This window comes from Odocoileus virginianus, chromosome 17 (genome assembly GCF_023699985.2).
Source record: "Odocoileus virginianus isolate 20LAN1187 ecotype Illinois chromosome 17, Ovbor_1.2, whole genome shotgun sequence".
Classification (NCBI taxonomy): domain Eukaryota; kingdom Metazoa; phylum Chordata; class Mammalia; order Artiodactyla; family Cervidae; genus Odocoileus; species Odocoileus virginianus.
The window spans coordinates 50,922,438-50,947,138 of NC_069690.1; the positions used below are offsets into that span (position 1 = coordinate 50,922,438).

Below are 24,701 nucleotides of genomic sequence, written 5' to 3' on the forward strand. Positions count from 1 at the left end.
TTTGGAGGGTGCCAGGCACACCTGCCAAGTTCTCATCCCTGTTCAGCACGATGGGCTTTACAGCTTCCATATTTAGCAGAGGGCTCCCCTTACCCTGGGCAGCCCAGCCCAGGAGGCTGCTCTCTCCTGCTGACAGCAAGCTTCCTGGCTGCCCTCTCCCCCATCTCTTTGCCCAAGTATTATTCAAGCATCCAAATCAATTCTTACATTCTGCCTAAGCAAAATGTAATTTGGAGGTAAATTGAAAACTCAAGCTCCAACAACTTGAATTCGGAGTACCTGGCTGGACAGGGTCAGCAGGATCCATTCATCAGTTTGTTCAGACGCTTCCCACACTTAACCACTTATAGACATAACCACTGAATGACAGCGAGCTCTGCCTGCACTGTGCTGCTGTCAATAGCTTAAAAGAAAAACCAACCTGATTATCCCATTCGGGTATTTTCCCCCTGGTGGCAGTTAGTTGCAGGTTTGTATTTCAAAATACACGCAAGGCTCATCAGCCAGTTTGTCTGCATGACAATCTCAGACCCTGAGAGAATGCACTTGGGGACAAGTGGGGCTCTGCTTGTCAGAATCTGCCTGGGACATGGGGCAGCAGGGCCCAGGGGACAGATCCCTGTCTCAGGATATCAGCACCACTTCTTGGGCTCAGACATAGACCGTCTTCTGTAGCTTTTTCTCTTGTTCCCTCTCCCTTCTGTGTTTAGACACAGTGTATGCACATGAACGCCCAATGCAACTAGTTTTGCAGGTACAGCTGGGCTTGCTGAACATATTTTTCCAGCAGGGCATTCTTATTGCTCAGAAAACCTGGGCATTTCTACCCTCTGGGATGATGATAAGGATGAGGACAAGTGGTAATTTATTTCGTAAACGCCAGAGCAAGTTTTCAGATGAGACGTGCTCACCCTCTCTGGTCCCCATGGCTCCGTCCCCAGGTGGAGGTCTGGCTGAACCGCGTGCTGGACAGGATGTGCGCCACGCTCCGCCACGAGATCCCCGAAGCCGTGGTGACCTACGAGGAGAAGCCGAGGGAGCAGTGGATCTTTGACTACCCCGCCCAGGTCCGAGCTGGGTGGGCGGGGCAGCTCTGAGATGCAGGGAGGGGTGGGGGGGGCTCACCTGTCCTGGGGTAGCCCCAGTCTGGTGGCCAAGAGCCACCTTAACTGGTGTGAACTCTCCCATCGGACAGAAAAAGGTGCTCACGTGGCGGGGTACTGGGGCCCCACCTCTGTTTTCAGATCGCACTCACGTGCACCCAAATCTGGTGGACCACCGAGGTGGGCTTGGCATTTGCCAGGCTGGAGGAAGGCTACGAAAATGCCATCAAAGATTACAACAAGAAGCAGGTGTGGCCCCCACCCCATGTCCATCCGAAGCACCTTGCTCTGTGAGGTCCTCCCTTATGCCACTGCCGTTTCTCTGAGTCAAAAGCAGCCAAATATCGGCAACAGTTGTTCTGACCAAGAGTAACCGCTTTAGGAATACATGGCTTTAATTCTCTATTTCGATTTGATTTTTTGAGAGATTCCTGGTTAAAAATTCAGAAAGCAAAAATAATGTTTAAAAGGAAAGATATAATCCTGTCAACAGATTCTTAGCTAACCTTCTAGTGTACATATAATCAATTCCCAGGCAAAAATATGTAACTATCCAAGTGGCTTTAAAATCCTGTTTTCACTTACTATCTGCCATCTTTCACAGCATCAGATCTTCATCTACACCATTTTTAGTGACTCCTTGATAATCCATGGGGGAGGGGCAGTTCCCGAGTGCCCAGGGGTACCCGCCCGTGGCCACCGCTGGAGCCGTGTCTAAGGGAGGCATATCTGCTCCCACAGATCAGCCAGCTGAACGCACTCATCACCCTGCTCATTGGAAACCTCAACGCGGGAGACAGAATGAAGATCATGACCATCTGTACCATCGACGTCCACGCCCGGGACGTGGTGGCCAAGATGATCACCGCCAAGGCATGGGTGCCGGGAGGGGCCAGGAACTGGGGTGGGAGCCTGGGGCTCAGGACTGCAGCCCACATCCCCCGCCCCAGTCACTGCTGCTTCCTCAGTGGGGCGGGGGATGACACTGCTCCAGGCAGCGCTACCCCCTCCTTCACCCCTCATCTCGCCCCTAGTAAGCCACTGACGAGCAGCCCAATCAGAAGTGCCCCTGCTTCAGCAGTGGGAAGGTGGTGTTAGGCTTGACGGGGGCTCCTCGGGAGGAGCGGGGAGCTGGGAGCACCCTGGGGTCAGGGACCGCTTGGAGGCAAGGCAGCCTGCTCCCCCCGCAGGTGGAGAGCTCCCAGGCCTTCACCTGGCAGTCCCAGCTGCGGCACCGCTGGGACGAGGAGAGGAAGCACTGCTTTGCCAACATCTGCGACGCCCAGATCCAGTACTCATATGAGTACCTGGGCAACACGCCACGGCTGGTCATCACCCCACTCACGGACAGGTGAGGACCCCTGCCGCCTCCCCGCCCGGCAGTGAACAACGCAGGGGAGGGAATCACACCCTTTCTCTGGCCTTCCCCACGCATCCTTGCACCATCAGACCCAAATGTCCCCTACTGAGGCTGACTGATCTGGGCTTTTGGACTGGGGGACCTGCATTCAGGTTCAGTTCTGCCACCTGCCAGGCACCCAGCCTTGGGAGCCCAGACCTTAATTCCCTCACTCTGACCTCGGCTGTGTGGCCTTAGGGGTGTTGCTTAGCCTCTCTGAGGGCCTGCAAAATGGGGACGATGTTTTATAAATCCTCGGCAGCTTGTTGAGGGTCAAGTGAATCATGTAACACCAAAAAGCACTCAGACCAGCGGCTGCTCGGGGCAGATCCTCAGCACCTGTGATGCGGCTGTTACATTGGATGGGCAGTGCCCGCCCCCCCACCCGATGCCATGGCTGGTTCAGCCCTCACGTGGTGTCTGCTCCTTGGTGACATCACAAGTCCTCCTTTGCCCCTTTGAGCTCCCTTTGGTGCCAGCTTGGGGCTCAGGGCGTGTCACTGACCCACGGTAAAAGAAAGCGGGCAGCCCTGGGGTTGATGCCCACAGGGTGACTGGAGGTCCCTTACAGATGCTACATAACCTTGACCCAGTCCCTGCATCTGATCATGGGCGGAGCTCCCGCTGGCCCCGCCGGGACCGGCAAGACAGAGACGACCAAGGACCTGGGCAGAGCCCTGGGCACCATGGTCTACGTCTTCAACTGCTCCGAGCAGATGGACTACAAGGTACATACCCCACGTCCAGGGGGCCTGAAGTCCCCTCCCCCAGGCTGCCGCAGCCAGCACTCCCCAAGTGACCACTGGACGTGTGGACACTGCTGGCTGGCCTCTTGGGCATGACCAGGATGTCTGGTAGAGGATCCCAGGGTGGACAAGACCCGCCCCCAAACATTCTGCCCCGCTGGGGAGGCAACCTCTCCCAACCTACACCCCAAGCTTGTCCCAGCAACTGGGGGCACCAGAGAGTGAGAGCCTTCGAGGGGGCAGGGGGTGGGGTTGGGCCCTGGGGAGGGGCCAGGTCCCTGCAGTCACTAGAGGCTTTGCGGCACAGCCACAGTTCTTAAAGGGCCCAGAAAAGAAGACCGTGGAGGTCAAGTCAGAGCAGCCTCTGGTGGGAAGGGTTGGGGGCATTGAGGTCATGAGCATGCCCTACCCCATCCCCATGGGATCCCCACAGTCTAGGGGACCCCATCTTGAGGTTGAGGGTGGGGACAGCTGCCCCCTCTGACTGTCAAGGACACAGCCCACACCAACCTCCTGGGTTTCAGAGAAGTGAAATCTGAAGTTGGATCCTCCTAGAAGGAATCCTGTGTATAAGAAGAATCACCCCGTTTATCCTTCCGGGGCCTGAGTCTGTCCCCCCACCTTAGACGGAAGGCTGCATCCCTGTGTGCTAGTGGAAAATGCCAGGGTGAATTTTACACAAACGGCCTTATCTGAGTCTAGGCAAAGCCTTCAGCCCGGGGAGGATCTGGGCTCTTCCTGGCACCTGGCCCCATGTAGCGTTGACTCTTTCAGGGAATGGATGACCTGCCTCTGGCCTCCCAGGGGCCCCAAAGTTCCCGAGCCTGACCCCCAGCCTGGGCAGGAGCTGACAGGGTGAGTGGAGGCCCCTGGCAGGACTCTCCAATGTTCACTTCTCTCCTGTCACCTTTTCTAGTCCTGCGGAAATATCTACAAGGGTCTGGCCCAGACCGGAGCCTGGGGCTGCTTTGACGAGTTTAATCGGATCTCCGTGGAGGTCTTGTCTGTGATCGCTGTACAGGTAGGACCTCCGTGCGGCCTCTGGGTCACCTTGGGGAACCCGCTGCCCCCCCCCCCCCACCCCCTCCCGCCTTGGGGCTCGTCAGCATTCCGGTACGGTCAGGTCAGCCTGAGTGGGGGTGTGGCACAGAGGTGAGCAGGACCCCAGCCCTGTCCTTCGGGGGCCCGCAGTCTGCTGGGGCACACAGAAGGGTCAGACACAGCCGCACAGTTGTCACTGAATACAGACGGAGGGGATCATCAGTTTTGCCTAGGGTCTAGGACAGAGGGCTTTGTTTCAGTTCGCAGTGGAGCTGGGCATTGAAGAATGCATAGGAGCTTGTCAATCAGACAAGAGTCCTGGGAGGAAAGGAGGAAGTGTGCCCAGGTATTTGGGGAATACCCATGATGGAGTACAAGGCTGCCTAGTTCTGGGCTCTATTTAAACTCTCCACGCCTCCATTGTCCAATCTCTAGAATGGGTTTGCTGGCAGGATTAGGGGTGAGTGTGGGTAGCTGGCCTCCTCCGCTGCTGTTTCCCTCTTAATGTAGACACAGAAGTATCCCCACGCCCTGGGACCAGAGGCCAGTAAGGCAAAGGGAAGATGGGAGCAGTCAGCACCCCCTGGACTCACTGGCAGTGCTGACTGCTGCCTTGGGGACCCCCCCCCCCCATCTCCAAAGTCAGTGCACAGACCCCAGGAAAATTATGCGGAGCTCTGTGAACTGAAGTGGAGGAGCAAGAACTGGAACAGAACATCAGGAGAGGCTCCACGTGGTGGGGAGGAGGGGTCCCATCTCCAAGGCCCGCCCTGTTGGGGTGTGAGCTGCATTCGCGGAAGACCAGTCTGGCGGGAAAGTCCGGGGCTTTGCTTGGGAGCCCCAGACTCGGAGCAGGTCTTAATCGTGGGTACAGGGCGCCCTCCAGTGGTGGCTTGGAGGTTTGCGGCTGCTCAGCGGGCGCCAAGGGTCAAGGCTAATGGTCCCAGAATTCAGATTTCACCTGATGCTGGGTATCTGATGTGGGGATGGCTACCAATCAGCCCTCCCACGGGTCACTGCTGGAGCAGGAACAGACACACAAAGCGGCTAGGGGGCAGAACGTCAATCGATAACGAGGATTAGCCTCGACCTGGAAGAACCCCCAGGGCATCTTGCTGAGTGACCAAAGCCCGTCTGAGATGACATACTGTACCATCCTACTTACTAAAGTTCATGAGAGACAGAATCACAGAAATGGGAGCAGATGACTGGTTGCAGGGGGACAGGGGAAGGTGGGGTGGCAGAGCGGTGGGGGTGGCTGTCAAGGACGACTCCACCCGAGGTCACGGAAATGTCTGTCATTTCCACGTCGCTGTCCTGGTGGTGATGCTGCACCGCGGTCACCACTGGGGGGCGCTGGGGAGGGACCCACGGGATCCCCTCGGTTCTTTATTACAACTGAACGTGAATCTACAATTGTATCAAAGTTTAATTAAAAAAAAAAAATCAGGGCAGTCCTCTGCAAATCCACAGCCACTCACATGCCTTAGCGCAAACGAAGCTCCATCCAACCCACTGAAGTTAGCTGTTCTCGCATGAACCCATCTATGTACCAACCATTTAGGTAAAATGTGTCCAAGATGCGATTCGGGCCAAGAAGAAAACGTTTAATTTCCTGGGAGAGATGATAAGCCTCATCCCCACCGTCGGCATCTTCATCACCATGAACCCGGGGTACGCCGGGCGCACGGAGCTGCCGGAGAACTTAAAGGCCTTGTTCAGGTGCGGGGCGAGGGGCAAGGCCCAGGAGAGCGTCTGTGGAGGACCGCATCAACCCAGAGGGGGCTAGGGGAGGCGGGGATGGGAGACAAGGCCTGGGTGAGAGGGGCTAGCCGGCCTGGACCTCTGTAAGGAGCAGACGGTGTCTTCCCGCTCTCTGACTCCCGGGGGGGTGGAGAGGAAGGTCCCGTTTTAGGCATCACCTGCCCACGCATCGGGAAGATCCTCTGGAGAAGGAAAGGGCAACCCACTCCAGTATTCTTGCCGTGGAATCCTATGGACTTTGGAGCCTGATGGGCTACAGTCCACGCGGTCACAAAGAGTCGGACACGACTGAGAGCCCTAGCACGCACACAGCCGACCGGTACAGGGTGATGGGCAGAGACGGGGCTCAGGTGACCCTCAGAGGAGCTGAGTGAAGGGGGGCAGGGCCTGGGACACCCCCGTGCAGAGCTAGGGAGCAACAAGGAGAGGTCGGAGGGGCGCCGAGCCGAGGGGAGGGGAGGGGAGGGGGTCTGGGAACCTGCTCTGCACCTAGAGTCTCTGCCAGTAAGGCTGTGGTCCCCTGGACACCGAGGTGTGCACCTAGGCGATGGGGGGCAGGGATGGAGGATGGGGAGAAACCAAGACAGACCCCCCCCCGGACCCCTCAGGCCCTGCGCCATGGTGGTCCCCGACTTTGAACTGATATGCGAGATCATGCTGGTGGCAGAGGGCTTTCTGGAGGCCCGCCTTCTGGCCAGGAAGTTCATCACACTCTACACCTTGTGCAAAGAGCTGCTGTCAAAGCAGGTGTGTGACTCTGGGGACCCACGGAGCCGGGGGCGGGAGGGATGACAAATGCAGGTGGCCTGGGCTGCCTCCCAGACTGCCTGGCGAAGCCTCCCAGCCTCAGTCCCAGCACGTCAGGTGGCACGCTCACGCCCGCCTGCCCGCCCGCAGGATCACTACGACTGGGGTCTTCGGGCCATCAAGTCTGTGCTGGTGGTGGCTGGCTCCCTGAAGAGGGGCGACCCCAGCCGGGCAGAGGACCAAGTGCTGATGCGGGCGCTCAGGGACTTCAACATCCCCAAGATCGTCACTGACGACCTGCCCGTGTTCATGGGGCTCATCGGGGACCTCTTCCCCGCCCTGGATGTGCCTCGGAAACGGGACCTGAATTTTGAGAAGGTGGGTGCAGCCAGGGTCCCACCTAGGCCTCCTTACTGCCGAGGACATCACTTTCCACCGCCTAAGTGGCAGGTATCACACGGGGGTGATGGCTGTGTCTGCCAGCAGGCAATGGCCACACGTGCGTGTCTTCCTCCACCCTGAGCAACGTCCCGAGGCCACAGGCTGCCTCTCTAGCTCCTTTCTCAATACTGGAGGGTCAGGAGAGGAAGCAGTGGGGCTTCGGACAAACCCATCCCCCACATGGGGGTCTCAGTAACACCCACGGCAGAGTATCTGGACTCCCCTACAGGCAGGGCCACTGTTCCCTTCTGATCTCTTCCCTGGGCAGGGGGCTCCCCGGTCCTGCATGGCGGGCCCAGTACCCTGTCCTGCCCGCCCCCCCAGGTCATCAAGCAGAGCATTGTGGAGCTCAAGCTGCAGGCGGAGGACAGCTTTGTGCTGAAGGTGGTGCAGCTGGAGGAGCTGCTGCAAGTCCGGCACTCGGTGTTCGTCATCGGGAACGCAGGCAGCGGCAAGTCCCAGGTGCGCGCCGGCCTGGGAACCCGGCCCAGGGCATTCCGGGCCCCCGAAGAGGGTCATGGGCTAGGAAGGCAGCTGTGACGGGCCACAGGGACAGAGGAGGAGGCAAAGAGTGGCTGGGGACCCTGGTCCGCCCTTGAGACCCTTCTCCCAGGTCTCCTCTCCTTCTGTTCCCTCCCCCTTGATACTTGTCACCCACCTGTCTGCAGCCAATGCCTACCTTCCTGCCCCCTCCCATTGCCTGGGGCACGGTGGGAAGCAGAGGGTGGCAGCCAACATTACTGATACCTATAACATCGGAAAATTCTAAAGCAGTCAAGTGCTCAGCTAGACGCCCACAGGATGGACAATTATGCTATTATTAAAGATCATCTCCAAAGACTATGTAACATGAGGGATGCTCACTTCAAGTTATTTTTAAAAAGCAGAAACTGTATGAACCAGTTCTCTAAAAAGGAATGTATGTATGTGTGTGTATCTACACGCGTATCCACGTGAACATCCTCAAATGTCCTTAAAAACTTTTCTCTCAGTGGAAGAACTGCAGGTAGCTTTCTTCCCTTAATTTTTTCCAGCGAGCACATGTTACTTGTATTGTCAGGAACAATACCCATTTTCCTGGGACCTGGCAGAGCAGCCGTCCGCTGTGCACAGAGAGGAGAGATCTCAGGGTGCCCGGCATGCCCTGTTGTCTGGGGGACGCAAACACACCTGCGTGTCTCCAGGGCAAAGCGGGCCCACGGCTGGGCTTCTGCCCCTGGGTCTTCAAAGGCCCGTGAGCTCACACGAGGGTGTGGGCATGGGGTGCGGCCCCCGAGCCCCGTGTGAGCGGCGCCCCCTCGCTGCAGGTGCTTAGGTCTCTAAACAAGACCTACCAGAACCTGAAGAGGAAGCCGGTGGCCGTGGACCTGGACCCCAAGGCCGTCACCTGTGACGAACTCTTTGGCATCATCAACCCGGCGACCAGGGAGTGGAAAGATGGTAACAGAGCAGGGTCCCCACAGGGTCAAGGGCGTCCTAGGCCTGGGTCTGTGACGGGCTGATTTGATTGTGGCTGCTCCACCGGGCTCCAGGCAGTGAACGCGTGGCCGGGCCCCCGAGGGAGACCCTTAGCGGTCCGGTTGGGGGAGGGGCCCGCACATGCACACGGGGCATCCTGGTGGCACTTTCGGAGAGCAGGGAGATCACAGAGGGGAGCCAGCTCACTCCACCCCGCGGGGGGGAGCCGGGGAAGCCTCCGACACGTGAGCATCGGCACAGCGGCCCCAAGCGGGGCCACCACACCGTGGTCCTCGGGGCGGGAGAGAGCCCAGAAACATAGGCCGGAGCCTCGGGGGTTGGGAACGGTCTTTCCCTGGGGGAGGGCCTTGATGAGGTCTGTGCTTTATAAGAAGAACCCAGGCCATTGGAGAAAGGACAAGTGAGGGGCTGGAGGAGACAAAGTGGGCCCCAAGGGTGGCCCAGAGGGAAGAAGGGGCATGGAGGGAGGGGCGCCCTGCTTACTGGGGGTCCCCCACCCTTCCTGACTTCCATGCGCCCCTTCCCGGGCCGGGGTGGGGCTCTGCTCCAGTCTTCCCCGCCGCTCACCCTGTTTTCTCTTTGTGACGCTGTATCTGTTTCTGTGTGTGTGTCTTGTGTTTCCACCGCCCCCCTCCACTGCAATGCAAGTTCTGTGGGGTGGGCAGGGGGCTGTGACTGTCCCCAAGCCCGCTGCTCTGAGTCTGAGACTTGAGTGCTCAGCAAACCTTTACTGAGAGAAGGAAGGAAGGTGGGGAGTGGGGGAGAAGGGATGGGGTGCTGCTTGGGGCCGTGGCACTCCACGTGGGGCTGTCGAATCTGAGGACTGGCCCAGACTTGGGGGGGTGTTGTGGGGCAAGGTCAGGGGCAGAGGCATCAAGGAGAAGGGGCCTTGGGGTCAGGAGAAGAGCAGGAAGTGAGCCTCTGAGAGAGAGGCCAGGGCCGGCCCGGCGGGCGCAGGAGGGGGTGGGCTGGGTCTCGGCCCAGGGAGTGCCCGGGATGCTGTCAGCGCCCCCATGGGGGGCCATCCAGAGCCAGGCCTGATCAGCCCCGCCACCTGCAGGCCTCTTCTCCACCATCATGCGGGACCTGGCCAACATCACACATGACGGCCCCAAGTGGATCGTGCTGGACGGGGACATAGACCCCATGTGGATTGAGTCCCTCAACACCGTCATGGACGACAACAAGGTACGAGGGGCCCGCAACCCCAGAGCTGACCCCCCAGAACCAGAGTGATGAGGGGCAGGGGGGCGCGTGGGACTCAGCACACACCTCGCCTGCCTCTCAGCACATGGGACCCGCTGTGGATGGGGACAGAGGAGGGGCCTGTCTGGAGCTCTGCACAAAGGGTTATAGATGGCGAGTGGCCGGGGGAAGCCCCCTCCCGAGGCACGGTCCTTGCAGGACGCAGGCCCATGGGGCCCAGGCCAGCTCAGGTTCTTTGGCCACAGCATGGGGAGCGTTCCTACCTGACCACGTGGCGTGTGGCACCACATGGGAGGGGAAGCTAATATCTTGGAAGGTGCAGACAACGTTGAGAATCGTCTAGAAGCAGCCTAAAGTGATTCTCAATCAGGTGGAGGAGGGAACCCCAGCGTTCCCCAGGAAAGGGAGAAGGAGTCGTGGTTTGATGAGGCAGATTTAACCCCCGAGTGAAGTCCTACATGGTCCACACATGTCTGGGTGCTCTCCACGGTCCTGGGGTGGGAGGGGTGGAGGGGGTACTGACATCTAGGATGGCAGAGAGATGTTGGGTTAGGGAAGTGGTTGGTGGCCCGCAGGGGTGCAGAGGGTGTCTCTGACCTGCCCTCTCTTCTGAGATGGGACCTGTGACAGCCTCAGGACAAGGGTGCTTTTGCAGCTGAAACCCACAGGCCTGTGTCCCTTGCCAGGTCCTCACCCTGGCCAGCAACGAGCGGATCCCCCTGAACCGCACCATGCGGCTGGTGTTCGAGATCAGCCACCTGAGGACGGCCACGCCGGCCACCGTCTCCAGAGCCGGCATTCTGTACATCAACCCTGCCGATCTAGGCTGGAACCCGTGAGTTGGGCTTTTGTTCTGCTCCAAACTATGCAGAGAAAAAGGGAATGGTGGTGGCATTTCAGTGTTGCCTGGGCACCCATTCATTCACTCATTCATTCATACGGTAAGCGCCCTGTGCCAGGCCCTCCCCGGGCAGCACGGTCACTACAACGCAAGGATGCAGGTGAGGCATGTGAGTAAGTGATGACATGCATCACGGCGGCTGATGAAGCAAGTGCAGAGGGAGGGGCAGGGCCTGTCATGGAGACAGGAAGTCTTCCTGGGGGAGCTGGAGTTTGGGCTGACCCCCCAGAGGAGAAGGAGCTTTCCGAGTGGAAAGCATTTCAGGTGAGAACCAACATTTAAGGTGCATCAGAGCGAGAGTGTGAGGTTCCCAGGGACGGGCAGCAGTCTGGTGTTGGCGGACGGACCGTGAAGCATGGAGATGCTCTTGGCAGGAAGGACCAGCCTAGGGGCTTGGCACAGGGGCCCTCTCTGATGTGAAGGGAAGAGTTCATGCCAGCAGACGACAGGTGGCCACTGGGGATTGGGAGGAGGGGTGGATGTGAGAAACGTTTGAAATCCTAAGAAATGGAAGGCTTGGCATTGATCTTGGAGAGGTACGTTTTTGTGTTTGGACCCACGGCTAGTAATTTACATGCCAGGATATCCTGCATGGTCTTAAGTAGAAACCCCGGTGCAGCGTTCCAGGACTGACAGGCTCGGGAGAAACACCGTGGCTGCGTTCATTCAGCCATCCGTCCATCCATCCCTTCATCCAGAGCTTTCTGTGCCCCTGCTGTGTGTCTGACCCTAGGCTGCTCCATGCTGGGGAAACTGGGTCTCCAGGAGACACGTGGAGCGTGGCAAGACATGTGGGGAGGAAGCACTTCCAGAAGGAACAGGCGGCAGGAAACCGAACGTGGCCTCCCGCACACCCAGGGAGGAAGAAGCTTCAAGAGGGGAGGTGGGGTCAAGAGGGTCGTGTCCGGAGCATCAAGGAGCCAAGGACAGAATGTTGCCGCTGGATTTTGGTAGCTGGGAGCTGACCGCTAGCTCAGGCAGAACAGCTTCCTGGCATGACAGAGCCAGGAGCCAGGTGGCAATTCGAGGAGCAGGAACTGGGAGGAGGCCCTCGAAAGGAGGGTCTTTCTGGAAATGAATCTCGAAGCAGCTGGGGGAAGATGAGCGCTGCGGAGCAGAGGCAGGAGGGTTTCCAGGTGCAGGCGAGTGGGGCGAGTGGGGGAGGCAGAGAGTTCGTGCTCCGGGTGTCTCTGCAGCAGGAAGTGAGCCCAGCTCCCGACATAGCGAGGCCAGGGCTGGAAGGGTGCTCGAGCGCCTGGCAGGGGCGAGACTGGAGCTGGCCTGACCCACAGGGCCCTGGGGGCTGCCAAGACCCAGCACCACTGTGCCGTCTTCTTCAGCAACACCTGTCCACCCACTTTGCTGGTGTCCTGTGGCCGCCATGACCAAGGGCCACAAACCAGGCAGCTTCAGACAATGGAGGGTTATCCTCTTCTGCTTCTGGAGGGCAGAGATCTGAATCCAGGTGTTGGGAGGGTTGGTTCCTTCTCAAAGCTCTAAAGGGGGACCTCTTCCAGGGCTCTCCCCCAGCTTCTGGTGTTGCCGGCAGTCCTGGGCTTGTAGACGGATGTGGCCACTTTCTGAATCTCAGGTGGCCCCCCACCTCTGCACACGCCTCTGTGTGTCATAATTTCCCTTCTTATAAGGACCAGGCAGTGGATCAGGGCCCACCCTCATCCACGATGTTTCAGTCTCGAGATCCTTACTTTGATTTCATCTGCAAGCACCCTTTTCCCAAATAAGGCCGCGTCCACAGACTGCAGGGGGACATGTCTTCTGAAGGGCCGCCAACTCTGCCCATGTCGCACATCTGGGTTTTTCCAGGGTGGGCAGCTGACAAGGCAAGAGAACTGGAACAAAACCCGAGCAGGAGCCGCTAAGATGCAGGGGGACAGGAAGAAGATGTCGGGGCCGAGGGGCACTCAGGGGGACACCCAGTGGGGGTGGGAGGAAAGAGCCAGAAGATCAGCAGGGGTGGGCAGAGGAGGGGCACTGAGTGGGCTGAAGGAGACATGCCCTTCGGCCGGGAGTGGTCCGTGGGGCTCCAGAGGAATGACCAGGAGACTCTGAGTGGCTCCTTGGGGACCAGGAGGAAATCCGGGTTTTGCTGGAGAGAAGTGGGGAGTCTGAGAGCCGTCTCGGGGCTCCCCTAGCCCCAGAGGAAGAGCAGGACTCCTGCAGGAGCAGCCATCCCAGAGGGGGATGTGAAGCATAGTCCAAGGGTCCCATGGCCTCCGGGGACAGGACAGGTGCCCACGGGGGAGCTTTTCAGATCAAAGCCAGCACATACATTTGCATGCACTAAATGTCTCTAACAAGGCAAAATTTTAAATTTTATATATCCGCCTGCAAGATAGAAGGCAAATGCAGCAGTGTGTGTATAGATTTGCACATTGGTCTCCGTTCTGAAGACCTAGTGTACCTGGAACTCAGCTCTTAACTGCACGTGTTTGCTTGCCTGCGTTTGCTTGTCAAGTGTTTGAAAATCTGCTGTTACCTAGTTAACCCAGGGGCAACGGGGCAGAGGTTCTGAACTCTTGGTTCCCTGACCTGCTGGGGGTGTAGTGAGACTCAGAGCTTCCAGAACACGCACTCATTTGCAGAGAGGCATGTCTGCAGAGGGCAGGCGAGCTGCATTGGGTAACATGAGCTTCCTGCTTACGCTCTGGGCATCCTGGAAATGACAGCTCACTGAGCTCATCCGCCAGTGCTCTTTACGCTTTTAGCAGGCGCCTATTTAGCACTTACTGTGGACCAGGCACCGTCCTCTGAGCTTTAAAAATATCAACTCAGGTAGTCCTTCCAAATGGGAGTTATCATCATCACTCCCATTTATGGATGAGAAACCTGAGACACAGACATGTTGAGTAACTGACCCAAGGCCATCACTGGCCACACTAGAGCCCATTCAAGTCGGGTGCTCGGACTCTAGAATCCACACTCCTCACGGCCGTGGTGGACCACCTCTGTGCAACCCACTCCAGGCAACACAGCTCCCCAGGAACGCCTATTGTATTGGTTTGGACTCTTCCACTAAAAGCATCAATTGGCTCAATTCACCAACCATGCTTCAGGCATGGCTGGATCCGGGAGTCCAGAGAATGCCATGAGATGTCCTTGCTCCTCTCCTTTGCTTCCCTTCCCACCCCTCCCTGTCTGTCCCCCAGATGATGTTATGAAACCTTTCTTCCCTTCTCCTATATGCAGCTCTACTGTTCTCAGTGTTAGCCACATTTGAGGATAGGAAGCACAGTTCCTAGTTGTTCTAGGTGGACAGCACCCCACAGCTAGCATCCCAGGGAAAGAGCTCACCCTCATCAGATCCTCTGAAGGTCTCAGGACTGGCCCCATCACCAGGCAGGAGCACCAGAATCACATGGAAGCGATCAGCAAGGGGAGGGTCACCAGAGGGACCCCATCCGGCGGCCCAGTCCTTCAGCACCTCCCCGCCTTCCCCAGGGTGGTGAGCAGCTGGATCGAGAGGCGCAAGGTGCAGTCAGAGAAGGCCAACCTGATGATCCTTTTCGACAAGTACCTGCCCACCTGCCTGGACAAGCTCCGCTTCGGGTTTAAGAAGATCACGCCGGTGCCCGAGATCACCATCATCCAGATGATCCTCTACCTGCTCGAGTGCCTCCTCACCGAGAAGAACGCGCCGCCCGACTCCGCCAAGGAGCTCTACGAGCTCTACTTCGTGTTCGCCTGCTTCTGGGCCTTCGGGGGGGCCATGTTCCAGGACCAGGTGAGCAGCCGGCCGCGGCGGGCGTTCAGCCACCCAGGTGCGGTCTCCCAGTGTCCCTCCCAGCGGGGCCCTTTCTGAGCTTCATTTTTGTCTCCCAACAGCTTGTAGATTATCGGGTCGAGTTCAGCAGGTGGTGGATCAATGAATTTAAGACGATCAAGTTCCCCTCACAGGGGACAGTCTTCGACTACTACATAGACCCCGACACCAAGAAGTTCCTGCCATGGACGGACAAAGTGCCCGCCTTCGAGCTGGACCCTGACGTCCCGCTGCAGGTAAACAGCCCAGAACAGTGACGATGGATGACGATTGAGGAGCGGGACTCAGAGTCCCACCCCACGCTTCTCATCGGGATGTCCAGTCACAAACAGTCTCCATCAGTAGGACCTTTTCTGTAAGACCGGGGATCTAACACGCTGCCCAGGTCTGCAAGTTTGTCCGGAGGTGGGACCTGGAGGCCCGGGTCTGTCTGAGATCATGGCTCCTCCCCCGACATCTCCCCATCCCCTGCCCCTTCCAGGCCTCACTGGTGCACACCACGGAAACCATCCGTATCCGCTACTTCATGGACCTGCTCATGGAGAAGTCGTGGCCGGTCATGCTGGTGGGGAACGCGGGGACGGGCAAGTCGGTGCTGATGGGGGACAAGCTGGACAGCCTGAGCACAGACGATTACCTGGTGCAGGCCGTGCCCTTCAACTTCTACACGACCTCGGCCATGCTGCAGGGTGAGGTCGAGGCCGAGCCCGGGTGCTTGCTGCCGGGCCTGGACACCCCCGATCCCACCCCGAGTGCCCCCACCCCTGCTTACCACAGCCCCAGGAGCTCACCAGCTGCCTCCACTTCCCACCCACCCCCCCACTGGTCTCTGTCCCCACAGTGGGGGTACCAGGTCCCACAGGGAGCTCACAGCCAGTCCTGGGTGGCCCAAGGATGATGGGGCGCAAGGTTCCTGCCCCCTGCCTGGGATCCGTGGGCCCACCCCCGTCTCCTTCCCTCCCCCTGTGGCTGGAGTCCAACCCGCCTGTCCTTGGCAACCCCCAGGGCTACCCTTTGGGCCGCCGCCTCTGGGATTGGCCAGGCACTGTGGGGGCTACCCCGTTCCCTTCTCTAGGGGTTCTCGAAAAGCCGCTGGAGAAGAAATCAGGGCGGAACTATGGACCACCAGGCACCAAGAAGCTGATTTACTTCATCGACGACATGAACATGCCCGAGGTGGACAAGTACGGGACAGTGGCCCCCCACACCCTCATCCGACAGCACATGGATCACGGGCACTGGTAGGCGGGGGTGAGGGGTCTGCCACGGCGGGGAGGCAGGGCTGGGACAGAGGACCAGGCTGACGGGGCTTCAGGCCTGGGGGGGGGGGTTCCAGGGTGGGAAGGTCAAGGCACAGAGGAGTTAGCCAGCCTCCCTAGAGTCCCAACTGAGCTGAAACATACACCCAGACCTATACAATGAGCCACTCTGTTGCCTCCCGTTTGAAAAATTTTCTCAAAAGAAAAAAAAAAATTATTTTTTTTCTCTAGAGCATGAAGTACAGTTGGCCATTTCACATATAATCGATATTTATTGAGGTTTATGGTGGCTCAGATGGGAAAGCATCTGCCTACATTGTGGGAGGCCCCTGTTCAATGCCTGGGTCGGGAAGATCTCCTGGAGAAGGAAGTGGCAACCCACTCCAGTATTCTCACCTGGAAAATCCCATGGACAGAGGAGCCTCTAAGGCTGCAATCCATGGGGTCGCAAAGAGTTGGACACGACTGAGCAACTTCACCTTCACATTCGTTCATTTATTTAGCTGCACCAGGCCTTGGTTACCACATGCGTGATACTTGATCTTTGTTGTGGCATGTAGGATCTTTAGTTGCAGCATGTGGGATCTAGTTCCCTGACCAGGAGTTGAACCTGGGTCTCCTGCCCTGAGGGTACAGAGTATTAGCCACTGGACCAGCAGGGAAGTCCCAGGGTTTTTTCTTGTTGTTTTTTTAACTGTATGCAAGGCATGACCGGGGTGGGTGGGGAGCAGGGGGGGGTGGCTCCTGGGCACCAGCGGCAGGGCTTGATGCTGGCCTCCCCCATGCAGGTACGACCGGCAGAAGCTGACACTGAAGGACGTGCACAACTGTCAGTATGTGGCGTGCATGAACCCCACTTCCGGGTCCTTCACCATCGACCCCAGACTTCAGGTGGGCAGAAACTGGACTCGTCTTGGGCGGCTGCACGAGTCCAGAGCTCATTTGTCTGATGAGGACGATAGCATGCATATGGGGTGGGGGGTGGGGGCGGCAGGCTGGCTTTCCTTGGAGCACGCCCCAGCCCTTCGGATGTCAGCACATTCATGGGGACATCGAGAAGCTGCCAGATTTAGCAAATGAAAATACAGATGCCTGGGCAAATCTGAATTTCAGATAAACAGCAAATCATGTCCCATTCGATGTTTGAGATGTATTTGTACTAAAAAAAAAATTTCTGTGTGAAATTTAGACTTAACAGGATAATCCTGTACTGTGTCTATAATCCAGGCAGGACTTCACCCTGAATTACCTTGAACAGATGGAGATCTGAAATTTAAACCCAGGTTGTGCTCTGAAACACTCTTTGGCCTCTGCCAAGTTGTTTCTGAAGAGTGGGACATGAATTTGGCTGTTTTGAGATGGAATCAATATCTAAGGGGGGGTATCACCACACGCAAGGCTTGAGGGAACCTGTCCATTCTGACCATGCCCACAAGACACCAGGAGATGAGGACAGAGTCTGCTCCCCAGGAAGGCGGCCCTGCCCCAGGCTGGTCCCCACGCACGGCCTGACAAGGGTTTCTGCTTGTCCCGGGCAGCGCCACTTCTGCGTGTTTGCGGTGAGCTTCCCAGGCCAGGAGGCCCTCATGAGCATCTACAGCACCATCCTGACCCAGCACCTGTCCTACCGCTCGGCGCCCCTTGTGGTCCAGAGGATGAGCAGCCACCTGGTGGCCTCCGCCCTGGGTAAACCGTCCAGCCTCGCCCCCTCTCCTGTCCGTAAGACCCACTGCATTACGGGGCCAACGGCGGCTTCATACTTTCCCCTGCTAAATATTTTATTTATACTTTCAAATCAATATTTTTTTTCAATGACGCTGTATTTCTACAGACAATATTATGAGATCCAATTGCTCGAGAGGGGAGGCAGAGGATAGGAAATTCTTTATACAGCAATGATTGACACATAAGCAGAGCAGCAGAATCCCTCCCCCTGCAGATTTCTTACTTAAATTGTCACCATCTCACAGTCCATTTGCTTTAGAAACTATAGCTTAAGCTTTGCACTTCCTGAGGCCATTAAGAGTGCACAAGAATCGATGTGTCTTTTTCCTGGAACAGCCCTGCACCAGAAAGTGACATCAACGTTTCTTCCCACGGCCATTAAGTTTCATTATGTGTTCAACCTCAGGGACCTCTCCAATATTTTCCAGGTACTGCTCTTTTAGTGCTATGTAATGCCACCTTATGGCCAATGCCTGATCCACGGATGCTCTCCTCCTCTGCCATTCTCGAGAGAGAAAGCAAAGTGACCTATGGATGGATGACAGTGATGGAGGGGGATATGATGTGATGATGGTTATGACAGATGATGATGAGGGTGGTGACCATGGTGGTAGTAATGATGGTGAGAATGGTAACTATGGTGATAGTGATGATGATGGTGGTGCTGATGGTGACCATGCCGATAGTAATGATGGTGATGATGGTAACTATGGTGATAGTGCTGATGGTGATGGTGGTACTGATGCTGATGGTGACCATGCTGATAGTGATGATGGTGGTGCTGGTGATAATGATAGGGGTGATGACAATGGTGGGAGTTGTGGTGATGACGATGATAATGGTAGTAATGGTGATAGTGGTGGCGATGTGATGATGGTGGTGGTGATGTTTCCTCTTATGGATGGACTGAACCAGCCACTGGGTTTGGCCACTTACATCCCCATTTCCTCCTCCAAACAACACATAGTGCTCAGATATCCCCATTTTTGCAGATGGGGAGTCCAAGGCTCAGGGAGGTTAAGTCATACCCATCTCCTCCCATCTCAAGTGTCAGCTCAAATATCATGCCCCAGAGAGGCCCCTCCTCCTCCTCCCCACACACCCTGTCCCACTGTCCCCATGCACACATCACAATGCGCAATTACCTTGTGACTTTGTCTGGTTCTGTCTCCCCGCTTCAAGGGGAGCTCCATGAAGGCAGAGTCTGTCCCGTCATCACTGCACTCCCAGAGCCCAGGACAGGGGCCTGGAAAACAGGCACCCATTGAACTTGCCAGGTCACTTGGTTGCAAAGAGCTGAGCTAGGCCAGGCCAGGCAGGCTGGCTGCAGATCTTGAGCTTGATGGCCGCTTCGAGGCCTCCCATGGTCAGTCCGTGCCTGATCAGACCCCTTGTCCCTTTCTCCACCGTCCACCCCATTAGAGGGGGCAGCCCTTGACCCTGTCTGGTGAGGAGAATCCCCCCCACCGTCTCTCAGGCCGCAGACACCCCCTTCAGCCTCCAGGACTGGTGGCCTTGGCAGTCTCTCGTTTCCTGGGCCCGGAGTGGCTACTGTACCACTCTACCGGATCACTTCCTGGGAAAGCAGCCACTTTCTCGTTTGACCCGTGTGCGGCACCTGGCTTGCCTCCCAACACACCTAAGGATGCTGACCATCTCGCCTCTGGGGCAGGGGCTTCTGTTCTCCTCCGCAGAGATCCTGAAACTCCCGCTGGACCTCGTTCGCCTCTGGCTACACGAGGCCGAGCGCGTGTACGGCGACAAGATGGTGGACGAGAAGGACCAGGACACGCTGCGCAGGGTCACCATCGCTTCCACCAAGAAGTTCTTTGATGTGAGTCAGGCCACCAGGCCGCCCAGCAGAGCCCAGGAAGGCTCTGAGGGGCAGAGAGAGTAGGGGCCCCCAACAAGCCTCGCCTCCTCGCCAGGGCCCTGGGATGGGGATGGGGATGGGAAGGACCGCGTGGGGTCCCACGAGATGCCTCTGCCACGTGGGTTTGGCCCAAGCAAGGTGGCGAGGCGCTCTTGGCAGGTCAGGAGGTGAAGACCTCTCCCTCCAGCCGCCGGGCAGAGATAGCTCTGCTCGGGGTAACACACTCCACTGGTGGGTCCGGGGTTTGCATGGTAGAATCGTTTTTCTGGACAGTTGGTTCATTCCCAGTGGGACACAGACCAGGGGCTTTTGCCCAGCAGTTTTCAGGGCCCCTGGCAGCATCAGTGTGGGCCCCAGCAGACATGGCCTGGCCTCCTGAGGCCATTGGGCAAGATGCCGGGGCTGCTGCTTGGGCTCCATGGGCCCGTGGTAGCGACTAGAGCAGTGTCTCCCCCCAACCGACATCTAGGATCTCGGTGATGAGCTCCTATTTGCCAAACCAAACATCTTCTGCCACTTTGCTCACGGGATCGGAGACCCCAAATACCTGCCGGTGACCGACCTGGCTCCGCTGAACAAGCTCCTGGTGGAAGTCCTGGACAGTTACAACGAGGTCAATGCAGTCATGAACCTGGTGAGCCCGGAGCTCAAGCGGGCAGCGGTGGGGCCGGGGGACGAGCGAGGGAGGCACGCCTCGCTGGTGAGACGCCTGGGGTCTTTCCGGTCCGGCCTCTTCTCAGGTACTGTTCGAGGACGCGGTGGCCCACATCTGCAGGATCAACCGCATCCTGGAGTCCCCGCGGGGCAACGCCCTACTGGTGGGGGTGGGCGGCAGCGGCAAGCAGAGCCTCTCCCGCCTGGCCGCGTACATCAGCGCCCTGGACGTGTTTCAGATCACCCTCAAGAAGGGCTACGGGATCCCGGACCTCAAGGTGAGGGCATCGCCTCTCAATAAGCCGCCCTTGGCAGTGGGAGGACGGCGGGGGAGGAGGAGTCTTCCCACTCCCCGAAATGGAGCATCCAACACAGAGACCAGGATGGTTACCAGCAGGGTCTTTACCTCAAGATGGCAAAGGCCAGCGACACATTCGGCCAGGGCCCACGGCCTTGTGCCAAAGGTAAACAGAAGTGTGCATTTCCGGTAGATGAGAGCTGGAGCCCCCGCAGATAACAGCGGTGAGGGGGTTGGGTTCTCGCCTCTGGTCATCGCAGCCTGCGGCATTGTCTTTCCCGGTTTTCCAGATTCAATCATTCAGAACCGGTGCTAATCGCTTCTCGGCCTTTTGGCTAAGATCAAGTGTAGTATCAGAACCGGTGCTAACTAGCGGTCTCACCGCCGGCTCGGGGTTCTGCGAGGGCTGCTCTCTGAATAAATTGAATAAACATTAGCTTGAACAGGTCTCCCATCCCCAGGACGCGCCGCCGAGGCTTTTTATTGATTTATTTTTCCGGAAAATTTGCTCTCTCAGGGAACTGTGAGCTAGTCAAACATGATTAGTCTAGAGGTTATCATGGCCACAGCTCAGATTAGAGCTGAAATTGATTTGACCATGTCCCATGGTGTCTCTCTCTCTGCCTTGGTGCGTCTGTGGGCCAGGACGAGGCTGGCCCAGGGGACCTGCCCCTCCACTCAAGGCTGCAAGGCAGTCACTGGCCAGGTGGCCTTAGCAGGGGGATGGTCTGGACCCCCACCAGAGCCTGGCGCCCTGGGACCTCAGCAGGAGGGGCTGCTGGTCTGCGGGCTGGGGCCCCAGGAAGGATAACGGGGACGATCAGCTGGCTCTTGGCCCTGCTCTCAGGCCGTGCCAGGGACTGCAGCCTCCAGGTGAGCGCCCGGCCTGTCAGAGTCCCCGCAGCTACTCTATCAAACACTAGCCAGTTCTAATTTTTAAACCCAAGCCTTAAGGACGAGGTCTTCGTAAGGTAGGTCCTGCCTCCTGGATTGAATCAGCATGTGTGGATTCTCAGCTGAGCCAAGTGGGTCCTCACTGACCCCCCCAAGGGCTCTCAGAGTGGACAGAATCCTTGCATCCGGAGCCGTGTAGCGGTACTGAGTTTTCTCCACTGATGAAGCTTCTAGTCTGTTAGCTTAATCATATTGCTTTTATCCTCATACTGTACCATACTGTTTGCACTTGTGAGGGCTTCGTTCCCGTTACCTCACCCTGGGACCACCTGTGGCTGTTGCTATTTTACTCCCTGGCATGAGCCCCAGCAGCTCTGTGATCCGTGTCGTCCCCGTTTGCTGCTCCTGCACCCCAGACGAGCCAGCTTTGCACTCATCCTGTCATCATTTATTAAGTAGCTTCTGTAGATTCGAAAGTAAGGACAGCTATAAACAGAGCTATAGGACCTTGCATCCTATTAGAGGAAGCAGACTCCTGAACGGTTAGAAGATGTATTATTATTGTTCTGATAGTAGTGTTGCAGTAAGAAGTTAACAGTGTATGTGTTGTTAGTATAACAGATACATTCACAATTATATTATAAAGTCATACCAACAGCCATGGGCCCCTACTGGAAGCCAGAGACTCGGGGTGGGGAGTGGGTAAAGGGTCAGAATCCAACCCCGGGGGCCATCATGTGCCTCATGGAAAAGCCTGGACATGGTCCCAAGAAAACAAGATACCATCAAGGACATCTGGGTAGAGGAGGGGCAGGATGTGGTGGTGTTCTGGGACAAAGTGGAAGATGGCTTGAAGACAGCAGAGATTGCTCCGGGGGTGATGGTGGGCAGGGGAGCCACAGGAGCCCCGGTTACCCACAAAGGCTGGAATCCGGTGGTGCTACGAGAAGGGAGAGACGGAATGAGTCCCTCATCGTGAGCCAGCGCTCTGCCTGCACTTACGGGAGTGGGGGCTTAGCCAGACTCCCACCCCCAGGGTCAGCTCCCCAGGCCCCCTACACACAGTCGCCAGGCCAGGCAACGGCATGCTTTTGACTTCTATGAACCCTCTTCCCGGGGCCAGAGTAGTGGCCCCCAGAGCTGGGCCAGACCCTCTGAAGTGCTTTAAGCTGAGTGAGAGGCCGGCCATGTGCCAGCAGCCCAGGGACCCCGGGGACGCTTCCAGTTTGGCGCTGTGGCGAGTGGTGCCTCCACGAGTGGGTCTCCTCCCCTCAAGGCCCCAAGTCTCCATCTACAGACCCTGCCTTTCCTTACGGGGCTGATCTGCAGGTGCCCCCCGCCCTGGGTGGTGGTGGGAGATGCTTCTAAATGAGCATCTCCTCGGCGAGACCGCTGAAGCTGTCTTCCTCCGGTCCAGCTCGACCTCGGGGCCCAGTACATCAAGTCAGCCGTGAAGAACGTTCCCTCGGTGTTCCTGATGACCGACTCCCAGGTGGCTGAGGAGCAGTTCCTGGTGCTGATCAACGACCTGCTGGCCTCGGGGGAGATCCCCGGGCTGTTCACGGATGACGAGGTGGAGAACATCATCTCCTCCATGCGGCCCCAGGTGAAGTCCCTCGGCCTGACAGACACCCGGGAGGCGTGCTGGAAGTTCTTCATTGACAAAGTGCGCAGGCACCTGAAGGTAGGGGGTCCTGGGGGTCTTCTAGGCTGGGTCTTCCCTCGGGGAGGATTTGGGGGCTGTTCTGCCTCACACAGGAAGTGGAAAACTCTTAGGAGAGATACAGTGGGCTGCCTGGTGGAGGTGGGCTGTTAGAAGTGCCCTGTGGCCAAAAAGAAGTGTTTTCTGTATGCGCCCCTCCCCCATAGAGCACGTGTAAATAGATTAGTTCGCCTTGACCTTCCACGTTCCCTCTCGGGGGACGCTGGCTAAGCTACCCGAGTTGGACTGAGTGCACGCTGGGTCCTTCTCTCCCTTCTGGTCTGTGTCCAGTAGGATGGCTGCCCTCTCCCCTCCCCACCCCTGGCAATGCTCTCCTGCCTCCCTACAAGGACCAGACCTGCTAAAGGGACCTGCGTCCTCGCTGCCCAGCATGGGTGCCGACTCCCCACTCCTTGCAGCACCCAGCCGTCCTTCCCTCTTTGCGAGGGCCCCTTGAAGGGGGCTCGGGCTCCCCTGCACCCCCACATCATGCAATGGCCACACTGCTCACCCAGAACGGGGAATGTTCTCTGCACCACCGCCCACCCCCTGCACTTGGAGACAAACACCAGAGTCTCCCTTCTAAATGGGATTTCTGCAAAAGCAGCACTGTCTGGCATTGCCGGCCCCCAGCGAGCAGCCTCCGTGTCCACTTCTAGGTGATCCTGTGTTTCTCCCCTGTGGGCTCCATCCTGCGAGTGCGAGCAAGAAAATTCCCTGCTGTGGTCAACTGCACGGCCATCAACTGGTTCCACGAGTGGCCAGAGGATGCCCTGGTGTCTGTCAGCGCGCGCTTCCTTGAGGACACAGAGGGGATTCAGGTGAGTCTCGGGGTGCAGAGCCGGGAGGGAGGGGCCCCCATCATCTACCTCCAGGGACGGGATTAGGGTGAGGCACTCCACTTGGGTGCAAAACTTAAGGGTGCACCAAAAACTTCATTAAGGTCAGCGATGTTTTAATGCAGTATTTTTAAAAATCAATGCCGAAACATTCAAAATATCAGACTTATAAACAAAGGCCATCATTTGTTGATCTTGTGGCCCTGAGTCACTCTGCCAGGAGGATGGTCACTTCAACCAGCTGGGGGTTCTGGGCCCCATAGGGCCGGTTCAGGGAGGTGTGATGCCCACGTGAGAACAGATGGAGAAACTTGGGCTTTGAACATAATCCCTGGTGGGAGCCTATTGCAGAGCTCGTATTTACTTTCATGAATGTATACAGGTGCACACTTTTTCCTGCAGCCCTGAGCCCCAACATGGCTGAGCCCGAGGGAGGCTGCTCCCTCACCTGTAACCTGCCTTTTATAGGGCAAGATAAGTACAATAGGGCAATATAAGTCTTCTTTTATTTTTTCCCTTTCATTTACGGTGTCTGTCTTTTATCGAAAGACAGTGCCCACATTCACCATTTGAGTTCATTGCTGGGCTAGGAATGATCATTAAACTCTGACCCAGCTGATGTAAGTGATGGCATGCCTAGGTAAAATCCCATGTGGTTATTGTGTCTGATTTATTTTGCACACTTATTCGGTGGGATAAAATAAGCCTGAAATTATCTTCCTCCATAGCTTTTAAAGATGGGCAAAGTTCCCTGCTTGCGCCGTTAGAGTGTTCAGTTGCAGGATGAGCCATTCCTGGGAATGCCACTCTTAAGATGGGTCCTCCACGCCCCAAGGGAACCATAGAGGT

General features: G+C 57.3%; 1 protein-coding gene across 3 annotated transcripts in view; it reads left to right on the forward strand.

The window, feature by feature from the left end:
* DNAH17 (dynein axonemal heavy chain 17) overlaps positions 1-24,701 on the forward strand; it is a 94,459-nt gene that overhangs the window by 41,382 nt on the left and 28,376 nt on the right. For all 3 annotated transcript variants that reach the window (XM_070479847.1, XM_070479848.1, XM_070479849.1), the window contains exons 32-56: positions 942-1,067; positions 1,245-1,352; positions 1,845-1,976; positions 2,294-2,454; positions 3,074-3,230; positions 4,165-4,269; positions 5,854-6,011; positions 6,662-6,800; positions 6,951-7,178; positions 7,566-7,703; positions 8,549-8,681; positions 9,781-9,908; positions 10,613-10,761; positions 14,287-14,569; positions 14,671-14,844; positions 15,090-15,297; positions 15,684-15,849; positions 16,656-16,758; positions 17,406-17,553; positions 17,929-18,020; positions 19,265-19,426; positions 19,935-20,099; positions 20,206-20,397; positions 22,729-22,995; positions 23,673-23,834. In XM_070479847.1, coding sequence (XP_070335948.1) covers positions 942-1,067; positions 1,245-1,352; positions 1,845-1,976; positions 2,294-2,454; positions 3,074-3,230; positions 4,165-4,269; positions 5,854-6,011; positions 6,662-6,800; positions 6,951-7,178; positions 7,566-7,703; positions 8,549-8,681; positions 9,781-9,908; positions 10,613-10,761; positions 14,287-14,569; positions 14,671-14,844; positions 15,090-15,297; positions 15,684-15,849; positions 16,656-16,758; positions 17,406-17,553; positions 17,929-18,020; positions 19,265-19,426; positions 19,935-20,099; positions 20,206-20,397; positions 22,729-22,995; positions 23,673-23,834 — 3,984 coding nt within the window. The remainder of the gene's footprint in view (positions 1-941; positions 1,068-1,244; positions 1,353-1,844; positions 1,977-2,293; positions 2,455-3,073; positions 3,231-4,164; positions 4,270-5,853; positions 6,012-6,661; positions 6,801-6,950; positions 7,179-7,565; positions 7,704-8,548; positions 8,682-9,780; positions 9,909-10,612; positions 10,762-14,286; positions 14,570-14,670; positions 14,845-15,089; positions 15,298-15,683; positions 15,850-16,655; positions 16,759-17,405; positions 17,554-17,928; positions 18,021-19,264; positions 19,427-19,934; positions 20,100-20,205; positions 20,398-22,728; positions 22,996-23,672; positions 23,835-24,701) is intronic.